We start from the raw sequence: 17,466 nt of genomic DNA on the forward strand, positions 1-17,466 counted from the left end.
TTGCCCCTCTCCTTTTCAAGTGCACTCTCAGTTCTGACAAATCCTTTTGTTAGAGCAGAAAGCATAGGAACTCCTTTTGTTTTGGGCACTGCATAAACCATCAAAGTCGCATTCATTGTTCAAGACACATCAGGAATACACTTAGTCTTTGTGTTGTCTATTTTTAAACACCTGTAAGTGGTAGCAGTATGGATAAGATATTCTTTCCTCCAGCTCCTGGAGAAAGTCACTTAAGCCATTTTAATTATAAAATTTATACCATTGTTGAGGTTGCTCTTGTTTTGCCCCTAAACACTAAGGAGAAAAAGCTTGAACCCAATGGCCTTGGGGTTTTTTTTGTTTGTTTGTTTTTTTACCCATTCTCTCCAATTACAGGTTTGATACATAGGTAACAAAGTGGTTCTATTCCTCAGAATCTTTATAATCTCTATATAAGTTATGTAATATTACCTATTTCTGAATGTTCAGGAATCTCTAATGTGATTTAGGCTTACAAATGGCAAGCTGAAAGCTGTATTGTCAGTCTATACCATACATAGACATCCATATTGTTTGTAATATTTATATCCCTAATCTATCTGTGAATCAACATCTCTCCGGCCCTCATTTTGAAAGCATCTTACAAAATGTAAGCCCTCCCAAAAAAGCCCAAATCTCTAGTCAGAATATTGTAACATTGTTCCATAGACATACAAAATAAAGCATAAAATAAAGCATCGCCTTTGTACTGGAGGGTGAGAAACTCCACAGTCTGGGCCCTTCCACACATGCAAGCAGGAGAGCATGCACAGTCACCTGTGCTGCCCTCTTAATTAAACAAGTTGCATGCAGAAGAGAAGAATCACCTTTGGAAATCTGCTGCTTCAGGGTGAGTATTTGACAGAGGGCAGAAACGGCGCCTGGGCAGGTTACGAATTCAGCGCGAGCCGTGGTGATTTGGGGGAAGGCCACGGTGGAGGGGCTGCTCCCTCCGAAGGGGGAAGGTGCTGCCGATCGGTGCAGCCCACCGCTGCCCCCGACACCACCATGGCAAAACAGCACCCTTGAAACAGGGAGTACCTACGTGACCTAGGGAGCCAACTGCTGGGTTTCCACAGGGTGAAACAATATTTTGGGAGCTCTTAATAATAAGACTATGAGGGAAGCTTGCTCTATGTATACAAATTTAGCATTCGAGGTCTGATAAAACACACACCACTCTTGTTTCATAACTGATATTTGGTATCTTCCATTGGCATATCTGTAACCTTTTGAAAATTTCGCTTCTGTGCTCTATGTACCTCAATTAAAAAAAAAAAAAAAAAAAAAAAAGTCTTTGGCAATTTTCTGCATTTAAACTCCTAGAGAGTAACTGCAAGTGTGATTTATTGGAGCTCCTACAAGCATTTCTCTATGGACAACACAATTCCAGGTCCCATTATATGGAACTTATATGTTGTATCCTTTAGGGGAAACATTTGTTTTGGAGTAGAACAAAAGGTGCTTACACTGGTAAGGGGGCCAAATGCTAACAAGCCAGCTCCAGCACGGAGGGCAGTGTCACCAGACCAGCAGGTGGCCTAAGTCACTGCACATCCACTTGGCTTTCCTGGCACCAGGCTGCCTTGCAGCAGCACATCATCTAGTGCAAGAGGCTTAAACAGAAGGTAAACACGTAACCCCAGTCGGTGTTTTATCTCCCATCTTGCCTGACTACGGCAGGCCGGGCATGTGTAAGGGGCGAATGAACCATATCCAGGAGCAAGCGGAGGCAGCGGCGGGGGCGCCACCTCTTTCCCCTGCCCACACCCCGTGGTGCATAACATGGCGGCCGCTCCCGGCAGGCAGCGCGGCCCTTACCTCACCGCGGCGCGGGGCGCCACGCGGCCCCTGAGGCGCCGCGGCCGCGAGATGGCGCCCGGCGGAGCGCACTGCCCGCGCCCGGGAGCGGCGCAGCGGTCGGTTTAGTTAATTTATTGTTTTTATAAAGTGCGCCGGGCTCGCTATGAATAGCGACGGGTTCAGGGCAGCTGTGCTATGCTGGGTTGAATTAAAGATACACGCTTATTTACTCACTAAACTTCGCGCTCTATGTAAATACTTACATATTAAGCGTATTATGACAGTCTGGGTTGTGTGTTGTTCACACTCTGAAAATCTTGATGTTAAAATGACTTATTTTGTGGAGTAAATTTACAACACATGAATATAAGTTCATGTGTTCACTTCAACTCACTGGTTCAGTTGTTGTGCCTCCTTTTCTTTTCTTTTCTTTTCTTTTCTTTTCTTTTCTTTTCTTTTCTTTTCTTTTCTTTTCTTTTCTTTTCTTTTCTTTTCTTTTCTTTTCTTTTNTTCTTTTCTTTTCTTTTCTTTTCTTTTCTTTTCTTTTCTTTTCTTTTCTTTTCTTTTCTTTTCTTTTCTTTTCTTTTCTTTTCTTTTCTTTTCTTCCTTTCCCCAATCGGGCTCTTGTATTCCTGTATAAAGCAAGCACATCTCTAGCACAGCAGCAGTTTCATCTCCAAACGACTCCTCTGAGCACTCCAAAATCCACTCCTGAAGCCTCAGTGGGAGGCTGAGTAGCGCTCACAGCCCAAACCTGAGGCCATTTGCCCCAGGAGGGGAGGCACAGCCCTTCCAGACTTTCCCCTCTTTCCCTCCCAAGCTTTGGCCACGCTCCATCCGCCTTCCAAGTGGCATCAGCCTACAAGCTGCCTGCAGCTCACGCAAGGCTGTAGTTACATGTCCCGTCCTGCTCCGACTTTCCACCCCTGTCCTCCTGCCGCAGTTACGTCCCTCACCCAGCAATGCTGGATGCGGTGAGTGCGAGTTTGCCCCCTAACTGCAAATGAATTACAGCCTGGTTGTCTCCCTCTCTGATGAAGCAGGTTTTGCCTTCATTTCATCCCTTCTGATCATTTTTATTTTCCTGCAAGAAGTTACCACGCTCCTGCTTATATGGGCAGACAGGCTTCAAGGGGCTGGAATCCCAAAGGAGTTGGGTCCTTCCATGCAAACTTACCCTCGAGGTGTTCTTCTTGCTGCTCAGAGGAAATGAATGCTGCTTTACCAGGTGCTGAAACAAGCGGTAGGTGCCCTGCGCTGGATGAAGAAGCTCAGCGGCAGGCATGGTGCAGGACCTTGTAGTCCCCATCGCCATCACAGCTGGGTCCACACCAGCCTCTCCATAAGTGAATGAAGATCTGAGCGGGTCCTACCTCCACTAGCAACTTCTCAAACTGTGTAAGCCAAGTCCTCAGTCCTTGAGCAAGGGCAGATGAGAATGTGCATTATGGTGAACAGAACAATTCACCACTCCCCAAGCTACTATTTCTGGCTGAGAAATCCAGATTTCTCATTTGGATGCTTACCCAGTTTTGAACATCTCACTGAGAGGAACTCACCGCTTTGGACTTCTCTGAGCCTTTCATGCACCAGTCCCTTCCTGTCTTGAATGCTAGGCCCAGTTTAGGCTCTCGTTTTCCATTTGGTGCTTCACTCTGCCTTGGGTGGTACCTGCCTTTAGTTGTGCCTGCATCTGTGAGTTTCCTCTCTTAGATCCTGCAAGTTTTACCAGGGATAGTGTGAAGCAGAGCACAGAGCAGCTCAGTGTGGGAGATAGGAGTGTGTGAGAGAGAGCAAGCGCACAGCTAGGAGTAGCTGAGATGGGTGTCAGAGCAATGGCCGTGATGGAGAGAGCGTTGTAAGGGAAGAGCTGTGATGCTGTAAACAGGGAGGTCAGGAACACTGTGAGGGGAGAGGGAGAGTGAACTGTGGAGGAAGATGTGAGGCACTAATGGTACAACAGGGGAGGAGTGAGATGAACAGGAAGGAGTTAGGGCAGCAAGGGCGCTTTGTTTCCCCCAAACCCTCACACCTAACCTCACATCTAGCTCCCCGAATTGCTCCCAAGCTTGGAAATATGTTAGCAATGGTTCCATGTTAGCCTCTGAGTTGTTTCTGAATCCCCTAAGCTTCAGTCTTGGAGTCCTGTTTCTCTGTGGGTACAAGGGTTGAAGGAGAAAGAAGCCACAAGAGGTGTGGGTGATGCAGCTGTAGTGAAAGGTCTGTTATACAGCCAGCCCCTATTTTGACTGCGATAAACATTACTAAAGCTAAAGAAGCAATGAAGGGGGAAAAAAAAAAAAAAAAAAAAAAAAACTGTGACAGAGTGCTGGAAGGCTTTAAGAAGTTTGTTAGGGAAAGAGAAGAAGAGAAGAGAAGAGAAGAGAAGAGAAGAGAAGAGAAGAGAAGAGAAGAGAAGAGAAGAGAAGAGAAGAGAAGAGAAGAGAAGAGAAGAGAAGNGAGAAGAGAAGAGAAGAGAAGAGAAGAGAAGAGAAGAGAAGAGAAGAGAAGAGAAGAGAAGAGAAGAGAAGAGAAGAGAAGAGAAGAGAAGAGAAATTGAATGTTGCAAGACTTCATTAAGATGGAGTAAAGGTTGCTGCCATCCAAAGGATGCCTTTCCAAAATATAGAGTGGCTAGACATGAACTGTAAGAAGCAGAAACCCAGAAAACTTAACAGCTGAGCACCCGCTCGGTAAACTCAGTGTGTGTTGAGCTGATGTCTCTGCATGCTAAACCCAATATGCCTACCCACGTGCTAGGAGCTCTCAGCGAATGGAGCCCATGAGCACTGCTGAGTAAAGGGAAACACTTACTGTGTGCGGAGGCAAGACTGGAGAACAGGTCACACTCTGATCAGGAGCTTTGCATCTGGCTTACTTTTATAGACCAAAGTAGTTACATTCCGTCTTCATTCTCTGCTTCTGCATGGGCTGCTAACTGTTATTACCCTTCACCCTTTCCCCTAGGGTCTCTTCTGAGAGAAAGTTTACACCACAAAGGATTTCCTGGTATAGCTGTAATTCCTAAAACCATGGGGTCAGTGCAATTTATTCCAGTGTCATTGTGTCATCTTTGCCAGTATTGTTAAACCATTGCTCCAAACGACAGAGAGTATTTGAGAAAAAGAGCTCTTTTGCTGCTTATTGTTTCTTCTGACCTCATTAGGGGGCTGATCTTTTCCCACTCCTCCCTGGCAAAACTATTTGGCAAGCAGTTTTAGCCTGCACTTCTCTGGAAACTCTCTCCCCACTCCCCCCACATTAAATGCTGTCATGTATGGCACCACAAAGCTGACAGTTCCCAGGGCCAGTTGCATGCTCTTTCTCTGGCAACACCAACAAAATTGATTGGATTAGGAATCACTGAGAGGAGTGCTTAGCTATAAATACTAAAATCCTAAGCAGTTTACTGTGGATACACATAGGCTAGCAAAACAGTATTTTCTGCTAGTAGAATGAAGCTATCTTCCACCACCAACATAAATTATTTTTGGTAAAATATAGTTTTACTGGCATAACTGTGTCTGTATGAGAGGATTCTGTTGACACAGCTATGTCTGTCAGGGCTGGCATCCTTTTGCAGCTATGCTAGTAGATGTCTGTCCTGTAAACAAGATCTTGGTCTCTCAGAATACACATTCAACTCCTTTTCAGATCACAGTGAAAATTCCAGCCCACAACTGCTTTCAGTATAGTTATTCTTAAGACAGTAACTGCAAATAAAAATGCAAATATATGTTGGAATTTAAATCAGATAAAAAAAAAAGTCTATTCTGCTATTCCTTCCTTGCAGCAACAGATTTATAGATTTTAAGGTCAGATGATACCTTTAGCTCTCACACCCTGAGGTCTAACACAGGTCAAACAATTACATTTCATGTAATTAACCTTAATTATTCATAGTTGGGCAAGGAACTTCTAGAAACCATTTTTGAATCAAAGATACCAAAAGAAGTCACCATTTTCCTTACTAGTTTATTAACTTTTGCCTCACATTACTGAGTCCAGAGCTTTAAGAAGATATTTAGATCCTTACCATGCACAAGTGCCTCTCTTTAGAGATCCCCCTCTCTGATCCTTTCCTTGCACCTTAGACTGCTTCTACATACTGTATTCTAGATAACACTGCAACCTCTTTTCCACCCATTAGACTTGCAGTGCTCCCTCCAGAACAGCATAAACCAATGGGTGGAAGCACGAGGACATTTTTCCCCTTTTGGGGACCCCGTCAGGAAACAGAACACACTTGTGAGAAAACCATTCACAGTGGCTTCTATCAGCTCTGAGAGCAGGGATGAAATACCAGCAGCTGGGTGGTATAAATTTTGATTTTATATTTTCTTGTTGAGTGTTTGTATTGAGCTGATCCCTGCACCCTGGAAAGGAATCAAGCGTACATGGACAACAATAACTCTGCATTTGTTAGGTCTGAGGACTTTTCATATATGTAGATCTTCATAACTTTATTCCAAAATACAGTCAGTAAAGGTTTTGACTGCTGTGTATTTGTAGGTACAGAGGTATACTTCATATTGAACTCATATTATTAAAACACAAGAGAATCAGCGAAGCAGAAGATCACAAGCATAAAAGAGATACCATTGTGTCTATAAAAAAAGACAAAAAAACAAACAAAAACCCTCCTTCACTTTCATCCTTTTTACCCTGCAATGTGTTTATGTGCGGCTCAGTTTAACTATTCCTACTTTTGCTAAAGTAATCAATAAAGGAACACCTTGCATATAGAAGAATACATTTTCTGCAGTTATAGCTAAACAGAACAGATTTGAATGTATTCGTAAGGATCCACTTTCTTTATGAAAGATGGGTCTGAATTTTTTAGCTCTGCAAATAACTGGCTGAATAGCCCGTAACTAGATTTTTATTAACATCCAGTTGTCTGTCACATACCTCAAAGTCCAGGTGTCCCTATATATAGTGTTCCTGAGTACTTGACATTAGACAGCTGGCAATTTTCTCAATATGATGTATAACAAATGACCTTTATTGGTGTAATTTAGGAGAGACCCTGAAGAACACGTAAAAGAGTTTTTGTCTGAGAGCTGTTTCTCCAAATCTATCTGAGAAATGGCTTGCAATCTTACTCATCTTCACAGGTGTTTGATGCCATTGATTTACAATTTTATATTGCAATTCTAGCAGGTTAGCTGAAATAGAACATACACGTACGAAAGACATTATTGAGTCCAATATCTCCAGCTCAAGAGAATGAGATAGTTCCCTTTCCCATTTAATCATAAATGTTTCTTTAGTGGGCAATAAAGAAAAAGCAATGGCTTTATACAATCACCCCACAATGTTCTGAGATTCATTGCTAAGGAATAAGATTTGCTCAGATAAAAAGGATTCTCTAATACAAGTAGATTTAACATCAGGCTGAATAAAGGAAGTCCTGAACTGCAAGAAAAGAAGCAGAAGAAAAGGAAGCCTGGCATGTTCCACCTTTGTTGTATTTTACGTGAAACATGAATTTGTTTTTAATGACGAATTGAGATAATTATTACCAAAAAAAAAAAAAAAAAAAAAAAAAAGCTGTTCTCTTTTTGTGGTCTTTCAAGAAAATGGGAGCAAAATACACCGAATAATCTATATACATAGATATATTTTTAAGGAGGATTATTTTTAACCCAGTTCAGCCATCACCCTAAGAATAGAGATCAGGGGTTCAGGACTGTTCTGTAAAAACTGCAGCTTTGAGGCAAGCCAAATCATGATCCCACGGTTTTCCAAACTTACCTGGAAAGTCAGTTCTGCTTAGCTGAGTAATAAGCTGGATTTATACATCTGTAACAGAACCCACCACACTCAAGAGGCTTGCATAGCACTTTAATGATTCCCTTTCCTGCCCAAGTAGTTATAAGTCTTTTAAACAGGATGAAGCACTGAATGGGGTTAACAATGGTGAACTTCAAAACAGATATAAAATAGAGATCATCTAATTCATTCATACTGGTCCAACCTAATTAATCAGCAGTGCACTTCAAATGCAGGGCTCCATTGAGCTGTGCAAATAAGTTCCCCTTATAAAAATGATGCATATTAAGATGAAATTGGAAAAAAAAATGTTTAGTACTGGCCTTGCTTTGCTCTCACTGAGGTCTAATTCTACTGTCACCAGGTGCTTTGAAAATTCCCATTCAGTGAGACCAGCCTTTCAGTGCAAAGCATAAAAGAGAAGAGGATTTTGATGATTTTATACCATGTGGCCTTTCCCAGAACAAGTTCAGTCCCTGATTCTAGCTGGCGAGAATCACCATGGATAGCAGTTCCCAAATTAGGCTCCTTTCTTCTTGGACATATGCACAGTAAGTTTACACCCAGCACAGAATGGTGTGACAATTTAAAGTTAAATGTGGTTAAATGAAAGCCACATTTGTCCAATCCTCTGGATGAGAATAAAGCAGCTGTAAGATGGCAAAAAGATATGCGTACATTTTATTTTTTTGTGAAGTCCTGTGAAAAGACAAAATCGAGATGAGGAAAATCTTAACAGCTTTTGTGTATATATATATATATTTTTTTTTTTTTTTTTAAGAAAGAGAACCTTGCATTTTTATATTCACTTAGTATCCCTAAAAGGCATCAAGAGAGATAAAATATTAGGGATGGTCTGTTTGGAATGAGAAACAAATATCAAAAAATAATTAGGCTACAAAGCAAGTCTGTTGTCAGTCCCTGTGTCTTCACTGCCTCTGACTACAGCATCTGGATTTGTTAATTCAGATGACTCATGTTGTTAGGTCTTTGTTAAATAAGTAGATGATATTTTGGATTAATGAAATGGTCGTTCTATAATTTTAATAACATCTCTTTTTAAATTCAAATGGGAAGAAACAGATGTTTTAGCAGACCAATCCTGACCATATGATAGCTGCTCAATAGCTGTCTCTGAATTGAATAGTTTAACAGGAGCAAGGACTACATAAACTAGTGTTTTTGGGTTCAGGCCCTAAATTAATAAAATCTTGAGGTTTGGGGGCATTGTATCACAAAGTAATTTTCATATGTGATTTAAAGAAATCTCTTAGAACTGTTGAAGCAAGGAGCCAGTTACAGGGAATGCTTTTCTTGGGAACCAGCTTGGCCTTACAACGCGGATTTGCCTGCAGCTTTGGCAGTCAGACAGGCTGTGGCAGAGAGGATGTGAAAGCGAAGCACCGAGCGGCTGTTGGTGGCGACGTCCTGTTTGCTGGGGACAGGAGCCAGTTGGGCGCCTCGTGGGGAGCACTTGCGTAACCGGAGGCGCCCGTGTCCCTCAGGAGCACCGCTCACTCCTGTGCCTGCCTGCTGGGAATGGCCACCACGGCCACCCAAGCTCCAGCTGGTGTGAGGAGCATCTTGAAGCACACTAGCTTCTCCCCAGGAGCCTGGAGAACGTGAGCACCTGAGCTGCTCCAGGCAAGGAGCAGTCCCCATCTCACGTGCGTATGTGTGCCAGGGAGCTGGCTCTCTCCTGCAGCTCAGAGGCTCCACTGAGTCACCACGTGAGCAGAGTGGACCAGCCATGGCCACGCAAGCCAGGGACTCTGGCGACTCACACCTCAGTGTTTGCTTCACAAGCAAACACCCCTGTGATGCAGGACAAGCTTGGAGGTAGCAGCAAATACATCAAAAGACAGTGGTAAATCCTGCACTCATGAGCTACTACAGCCCTAGACCAGACCGCAGAAAATGAATAATCTCTTTTCCACTGATGTGTAGCCTTCTCTGTGTCACCATGGCCAGCATTTAGAGCCTCCATGGATGCCCTTCATCACAAAAGGTCTGCTTGTTGAAGAGGTTACTGACACCTAGCAGCTATTTATTGTCCCTCTGCTGGACTCACCTGTCCCCTCGGACCTGTTGGCTCACTTCATCTTCTTTAGGCAGATATGCCTAAACTATGTAGATAGATTAAATAGTATTTTGAGTAGCCTGGCTCATTTAATCTGAGATGGGATGGGGAACACACACACCGTAACGGCAGGTGTGAGGAGCATTAATATCTGGCAACAGTGATTCTGACAAAAAAAAAAAAAAAAAAAAAAAAAAAGATGATAACTGGTTTGGATGATAAAAAAAAGGGATGATAACTTTCATTGGCTTTGGAAAAGAAAGTCTGTCTACAATCTTGGGACATATGTTTCTTTCAGCAGGCGTACTGCCTTAACAGGTCTTACTCATCTGCCCCTGCCTCCAAACCTGCTCTTGGGTCAAACAGTAAGAAGTGGGAAACGGCCTTTTGCTTTCTGCCCTTTCTCTTCCCCCTTCCTGTTATGCCAGTGCTACTATCGGAGCCGTTGGGTGAGTCAGTGCAAGGACCTGGATTAAAAATAAGCTTGCTTTCTTCCCGGCTTGAGTTATTGGCTCATCTGCTACACCACAGAGCTGCACAGAGAATTGCACCAGCACCTTGGAGGGGTCTCTCAGAGGGAGGTCGCCTGGAGCTGCTGAAGATGCAGCTGGAAGAAACATTCTTGTGCCGTGGGTCCCTCCCTCCTGCCTCATTTCCTTGGTGGCAAAGCGGGACTAACTGAAATTCTCGGGTTTTCAAGAGTGCCTAAAGGATATATATGTCAGACCAACAGCTCTCAAACTGGGAGGTGGTCCCCTTGGGATAGCCCAGACAATATGAGGTTGGGAGAAGGAAGTCTCAGGAAGATTTCATCTGATGTCCCTCACCTCTCTCCTTTCACATTCCCTTTCATCTTTTGCAATCCCTGCTTTGTGTTCCTTATGCAGAGGGACCAAAGAATATTGCCAACGGGGTGAACTTTCCTGCAAGTTGATAGGATTTTGGGAGAAGAAAAGCGACCGTGTGAGTGATGATGCTTTGGAGATGAAGGTGGCTGAAGGCTGGGCTGCTGGAATTTAGAGTTCCCCAGAGAGTTAATGCACGTGTACTCGTGAAAGGTGGGGAATGAAGATAAAGTGGGGAAAAGTGGGAATTGCAAACTATTACAGGAATAAGGTAAGGTTGGACTCCGTCTTTAGATGGACAACCACTGTGTTAAAGACTGTGAATAGTCAACAGAAAAGATCAGAGTAAGGATACAGTACACAAGGCCTCTGTGATGCATTCACATATTCAGAATAGCATATAGCCATAGGATAAAGAATCCAGTTTGCAAAAGAGAAGATTTGTGTTGTCTCCTATTAAAATTCATGTATTTCAGGGCTGCATATGCAAATATCCATTTTTCTTGGTGAAGACGACAAAGTCATAGTAATCTGTTTCTAGAAACAGTGGATAATGAATATCACACAGATCATACTTGCATCGTGGTATATAAAATTTGTAGCTATACTGTTGAAAAATTTTAGGAAAAAAATAGCACTTTTTTTAAAATTATTCTTGATAGATCTGGAGTGTTTAAAACTAAGGTACTGATGTCATTTATTTTTTAAATTTGAAATTTGTGCAATGTCATTTTGAGTGTTTCTTCTATGTATCAGTCAAGCTGGATGCTACATATAAGAGGCTCTCCGGCCAATGTGTGGCTAACAGCGAATATTTATTTTTGTTTCCCCATTGGTTAGTTCTGTCCCATGCACATTGGCAAAGGAAATATTTGTAAAAGGCAGGATAATGAGAAAGAAATACTAGCAGAGAACTGTATGATTACTGTCTTTCTGAATCTCATTTAATTTTTCTAATTTATAAATAATGACTATAAATGATTAGTTTAAAGGAAAGATGGCCTTTCCTTGAAGTTTCCCTGAAATACAATGCTGCTCTCAAGCAATGACATAGGATACTGAATTATTAGGCTAATTCAGTTTAAAAGCTCAGATTTCATCAGTAGGCAAACCTAGAATCAACAACACGTACTACTTTTGCCAAGTGGAAGGTTTTGTTTTGATTTACAGAATTGGTTGAGCTGATATCTCGCTGAAACACAGAGTATAGAGTTATTTTTCTTAGAGGCCTCAGTCCACAGAAGTACTTTATCAAGGTTTAACTTTAAGCGAGTGATCTTACTGACTTCAGTGGATGATTTGGACTTGTAAAACTGAGGACATTGTAAAACATTCAAACACTCTACTCAAGTGGTCTAAATCTGTCAAGGAAAAAAAAAATAAAAAGGAAGCTAACATTACATTTCCTTAATAAAATCATGTATGACATTCCTGAGATGGAGATGGTGATGTTTTCAAGTTCTTTTGTTTACACGTTTCCTGAAGAAAATGATGAAATTGCCCAAGTTACTGGCTTGTAAAGAATGGATGTTAATTAAATGGCAGAATGTGTGACTCTCTACACATTTTAGGTCACAGTCCATTGGTGTACGCTGTATTTTTCATTGTTTACTATGACCAGACAAAATAAAATTATTGCACTTACCTATTCCCTTTGCACCTAAAAGATTCTTACTTAACAGGTGGGTATCAACTGTAATAGCCTACAGATTACATTCAAGTCTGAAATATCACATAAATAATAGATGATGAGGAAAAAACTACTATGTTATATTTATACATTGTCCACATAAGGGTCCTCTTAAAAGGAAAATACCATTATTATAGCACCAGATACCAAGCTAAAGCATAAAGCTAAAGCACTGACCTGGCTACACGCTTTTCTGATTTATGCCTCATTGAAATCAATTAAAAGATTTGCACTGACTTCAGAATGATTTGGATTGGATGTTTAACTAGTAAAAGATGTGATAATTTAATAAAACTCCACATAGTTCTCTCTTTTTTCCTCATTAAATCTAATGCCAATCTGAAAGAAGGAAATTGAGAGTTATGGTGAATTTGACGACTGTTTCATCTAACTGCACAGTGAATTTAAGTGTATAGCACAATAAGAATCAGACAAAAGGGATTTCTGCACAAAGCAGTTCTCGCAACTCTTGTGGATATTAGCTGAGATGCAACAGGCTCTTGATGCTCTGACTGGATTCTTACCTCACAGAAAAAAAATAAATCAAAGGGTCCCATGTTGATGTTTCTCGCAATATCTCCAAAAGTGGTTTTTTTTCCTCTACGCTGTTAAAATATTATTTTCTGTACATCTCTTTACTGTTACTCTGTATATAGTCCCATATACACATATATAGTGTATATAGCCACAGTTCTCACTGAACAGAGATACAGTTGCCTTACTGCTATGAAAGGCACCTAACTTCCCTTCTGACAAGCAAGCTGTGCGCAGACAGCCTAGGGTGTCTGTACAGATGTCATAGTCAATGTAATAAATAAACAACGGTAAGTTTAGAGAACTATCTTGTTGATCCTAGAAAGTTATTCCAGAACATGGGAGTTTATAATTTATCAGAAAGAAAATCAAGAAAAAGAAACCATGCTTAGACGATATTGGATTATGGAAAACAATTAAATTGTAGGAACACTGAAAATTGAACTGAAGTTGAAACTACGCACTTGCGATATTAAATATCAATGCAATCATTTTGCAGCAGATCATATGCATGACAATTAGAGCTTTTTTGCATTGTATTACAATAAATTCATAATTCATACATGCGATGTGAGCTTTTGGAAGGGAGCATGTGAATGTGACAAACACCAGCGCTCATCACCCGAGCGAAGATGGCATGGGGAATTTGAGCGTTATTTGCGACGTACAAAAGCGAAGCGCGGCTGCTTTGTGCTGCGCTTGCCGTGCACAGACTGCAGTGCCTTCTGTCTGCTTGGGGTGTGGCATCTGCCATTGGGGAGGGAAAACTGGCATGCGCTGCCTGTTAGAGCAGGCTGATTGCATTGTGCTCAGGGCCGCGCTTTTAGAGCCTCTTAGATCCAATCTCGTAGCCGCGTCGCTGGAACAAACGGAAGGGAAAAGGAGTTGCAGCATAAACTCTTCGGGTTCCGAGCTTCATCCTTCTTTCCCTTCCTGGTTAAAAAGCAGAAAACAAAACAAAATCATAAAAACACCTTGAAGTAAATCCGCATTAAACTTTGTGGCTTATTTTCCCAGTCACAAAGAGTTGTGGAGTACGTCAGGAAGTACCGCAGTCCTCAACTGTGGCACCGCCAATGTGTCCTATCATATTTTAAATATGTATATTTTTTGCTGGGATATAAATGTCTTAAAGTATAAATGTGTAATTGATTTTATATTTTATTTTAGAGTACACGTGTAAATAAATACACACGAGTAGACATCTATATTCATACTTGTGCATGAAAGACTTCAAAAAATCAAATTATGTGGTTTAAGGGGTATAATTAGTGTGTGTTTGAATATAGAAAAGAAGAAAATCCAGGAGAAAATGTCAAAAAGGCTCACTAACAAAGATGTAGTATTCTCTTGGCAAAAGCTGATGAATGATTTGGCATGAATTCATCTTACAGTTCTGTTATTCTCTCTCCTACAAGGATGATATACCCCTTTCTAGCAGTTTGCATAGAAATGCAATTTGTTGTTGTTACAGACTGTAATGACCCTTGGGTATGCACCTGATTCCCCCCACTAGAATTACTCACCATTTTTTTCTCACTCTGTTTCTCCTAGCCATATAACATTTTTGCACTTGCACAGAGTACCAAAAGAGAAAAAGGAGGAGAAAAATACAATTGTAAGAGAAGCGTTATCAAGATGTATTTCCTGAACACTGAGACTTTAAAAAACTGACTCGGTAATGGGAATCAGAGTATTGCTGATTTCTTTTCCAGACAGAACTAAAATTAATAGACACTGGAATCACACTGTTCGTACATTTATCAATAATCTTTGCATGTAATTCAACATTAGAGCGTGAAGCTTCTGCTCTTCAGTGTTTTCACAGTGGATATATATATAAAAAAAGGCCTACCTACTCGTGACAGCATCTTTCTTGATATGGGGTATTTTTCTTTATTATTATTATTGAATTTCCTATTTCTCCATTTTGAAATTTGAAAGCATGGTCATCGCTAACGGAACGCATCGGACGATTCATTTCACACGGCCTATTTCAGGCCCTTGCTATATTAAAAACGTTCATTAGCGTCCCTGTTTGCTACGTTTCTGGCACAGCATTTGCTCTTTCAACTGCTTTTATTAATTGAATGTAGTGTATGACTACTATCCTTTCTAATAGCTACTGTTTTTATTAAGACAGTTATTAAAAAAAAAAAAGAAAAAAAAAGCCAAAACATTCTGAAAGATGATTCATAAATGTAGGTCACCAGCTGACGAGCTGATACCATTTGGAGCAAAAGTTACTTTGATTCCGCGTTTTTTTTTTTGTGTTACTGCGCGTTCACGAGTGCCATGTGCAAACTAGAAATTATATGGTCTGGGGGAGCAGTTATGAGGCGGCAAATGCCTCGCTCTCCTTGATCGACTCCTGTTGATCCGCACATAAGTGCGCGGAACATATTGAAAACAGCCCTATATATAAAAGTATCATCAGCGCAAATGACCATTAGGATTTGGAGACAGCTGGACGATGTGGACAAATGCAGAAACGCCGCTGCTGCTACGGGGTTTTTTGGCCGGATTTTGTAGCACTTCGCACACCAAGTGTCAATATCGGGGGGCAGGGGGGCGGCAGGGCCACGGTGTTTTTCCATGGAACAACACACTGGTGAAACGGACATTTTCCCGTCATCCGCGTTAACGTTAAAACGCGTTTGAAAGCCCCCTTCACCCTGGCCTCCGGGACTGCAGTGCCGCAAAGCCTGGCCGCTTTATTTGTATTTATTTAAAGCACTAAATCGGGGCCGACCCCTCCTCAGGCCCGGCCGGGCCGCGGGCAGCGCCGCCTCGGGCCCTGCGCGCCGCCGAGCGACGGCGGCTCCCTCCGCTCCCGCCTCCTCGCCGAGCGCGATCCCGAGGCCGGCTGCATGAAAACAAATTAAAAATAATAATAAGAAAAATCGTTAAAAATAAAATAAAAACCGAGGGCAGGGGCGCGCGGGGGTGGGCGCGCGCGCCGGCGCCGCGGCGGGCCGAGTCCAGTCCGCGTTTTGCGAGTGCGCGCGGCGCGGCGGGGCGATGGTGGCGGCGCTCGCTCGCTCGCGCGCCCGTGCCATGCTGGGCCAGATAGGCTCGCTCAGACGTGTGTTTACCCATATCCGGGTTAGGGAGGAAAGGAGGAAAGAAAAAAAAAAAAAAAAAGTTTCATTTAAACCCGAACAAAAAAACTTTCAACATGAAATCACACAGCGGGAACAGGCGCGCACCGTAAGGCACTCTTACCATTTCTAATCGCAACCACGGACTCGGGGAGGGGAATTTCTGCATTTTTTTGCGTGTGCGGAGCGATCCGCAGGGGATACCGTTGGCTCAGTCGAGGCGCTTTTCCCCCGCCGCTTCTCTTTTTTCCCCCTCTCCTCGCCCTCCCCCCTCTTTTTTTTTTTTTTTTTTTTTGAGGGTGGGAGCCGACTTTTTTCATTTCTTTTAAATTTTTTTCATACTTTTTTTTTTTAATTACTTGTGCTAATTCCTCCGGAGTTGCCATGTCGCAATGATCATGGCCGCGCAAGTGGCAGCGGCTCCGGCGGGTGCGAACAACAGCAAGGGCAAAGCGCCGGGCCTGCCGGGCGGCCTGGGCCCCGAGCGCGGCCCGGGGGGCGCCGCCGCCGCGCCGGGGGTCGCAGACGGGACTCCCGGCGGCGGCGGCCTCAATAATAATGTCGATCACCACCTCCTGCAGCACCACGGCGAGCCGCTGAGCATGGCCCATAACGCGGCGCCCGCCGCTGCCGCCGGCAGCAGCACCAGCGCCGGCGGCGGCTCCTCCTCGGAGCTGGCTCCGAAGGAAGGTGGAAGCTCCTCCGCGTTGTCTTCCTCGTCCTCCTCTGCTGCTGCTGCTGTTTCTTCCTCCTCCTCCTCCTCCTCCTCCTCCAACCCGGGCTCGGCCATGGAGACGGGGCTGCTCCCCAACCACAAACTGAAAGGCGTCGGAGGCGATCACCCCGCCGCGCCGCCCCACCACCACCATGCCCACCACCCGCATCACCATGCCCACCACCACCACCATGCCCACCACCCGCACCACCACCACCATGCACTACAGCAGCAGCTAAATCAATTCCAGCCGCCGCCGCCGCAGCAGCCGCCGCCTCAGCACCATCCCATGCAGAATAACAACAGCAGCCTCGGCGGCGGCGGCGGCAGCAACAACAACGGCGGTGGCGGTGGCGGCGCTGCTCAGCCCAGTGCAGACATGGAGCAGCAGCAACATGGAGGAAAAGACAGTGTTTTGGGCGCTCAGGCCGAGCCCCCGCAGCAGCCGCAGCAAATGCTGAATAAAGGCGCCGACGAGGAGGAGATGCCCGGCAAAATGGGCGAGCCCATCGGCGGCCGCTACGAGCACCCCGGCTTGGGAGCCCTGGGCGGACAGCAGCAGCCCCAGCAGCCGCCCCAGAGCGCCGGGAGCGGCGGCGGCGGCCTCGGCAGCAGCGGGGGAGGCGGCGGCGGCCCCTCCGCCGCCGCAGTCGCGGAGTTCAACAGCTATTATGGCAACGCTGCCCCCGCCGCCGCCGGCAGCGCCGCGGCGAGCCGCGCCGGGCCTTGCTTTGATCAACATGGCGGACAACAAAGCCCCGGGATGGGGATAATGCACCCCGCGGCGGCCCCCAACAGCATGGACCCCCTGCAAAACTCCCACGAAGGGTACCCCAACAGCCAGTACAACCACTACCCGGCCTACAGCCGGGGCCCCGGCGGCGGCGGCGGCGCGGGCGGCGGCG

The 17,466-nt window shown here is 44.2% G+C and overlaps 1 protein-coding gene across 1 annotated transcript in view; it reads left to right on the forward strand.

Moving 5' to 3' along the window:
• The first annotated feature begins 16,414 nt into the window (after nt 1-16,414).
• The window catches only part of ARID1B (AT-rich interaction domain 1B), a 312,324-nt gene continuing 311,272 nt past the window's right edge, over nt 16,415-17,466 (forward strand). Inside the window, 1 exon segment of the mRNA XM_026044358.1 lies at nt 16,415-17,465. Within this exon segment, the coding sequence (XP_025900143.1) occupies nt 16,449-17,465 (1,017 nt within the window). The 5' untranslated portion in view covers nt 16,415-16,448.

This window comes from Nothoprocta perdicaria, unplaced genomic scaffold (genome assembly GCF_003342845.1).
Source record: "Nothoprocta perdicaria isolate Ctin4 unplaced genomic scaffold, notPer1 scaffold_36, whole genome shotgun sequence".
In the NCBI taxonomy this organism is placed as follows: domain Eukaryota; kingdom Metazoa; phylum Chordata; class Aves; order Tinamiformes; family Tinamidae; genus Nothoprocta; species Nothoprocta perdicaria.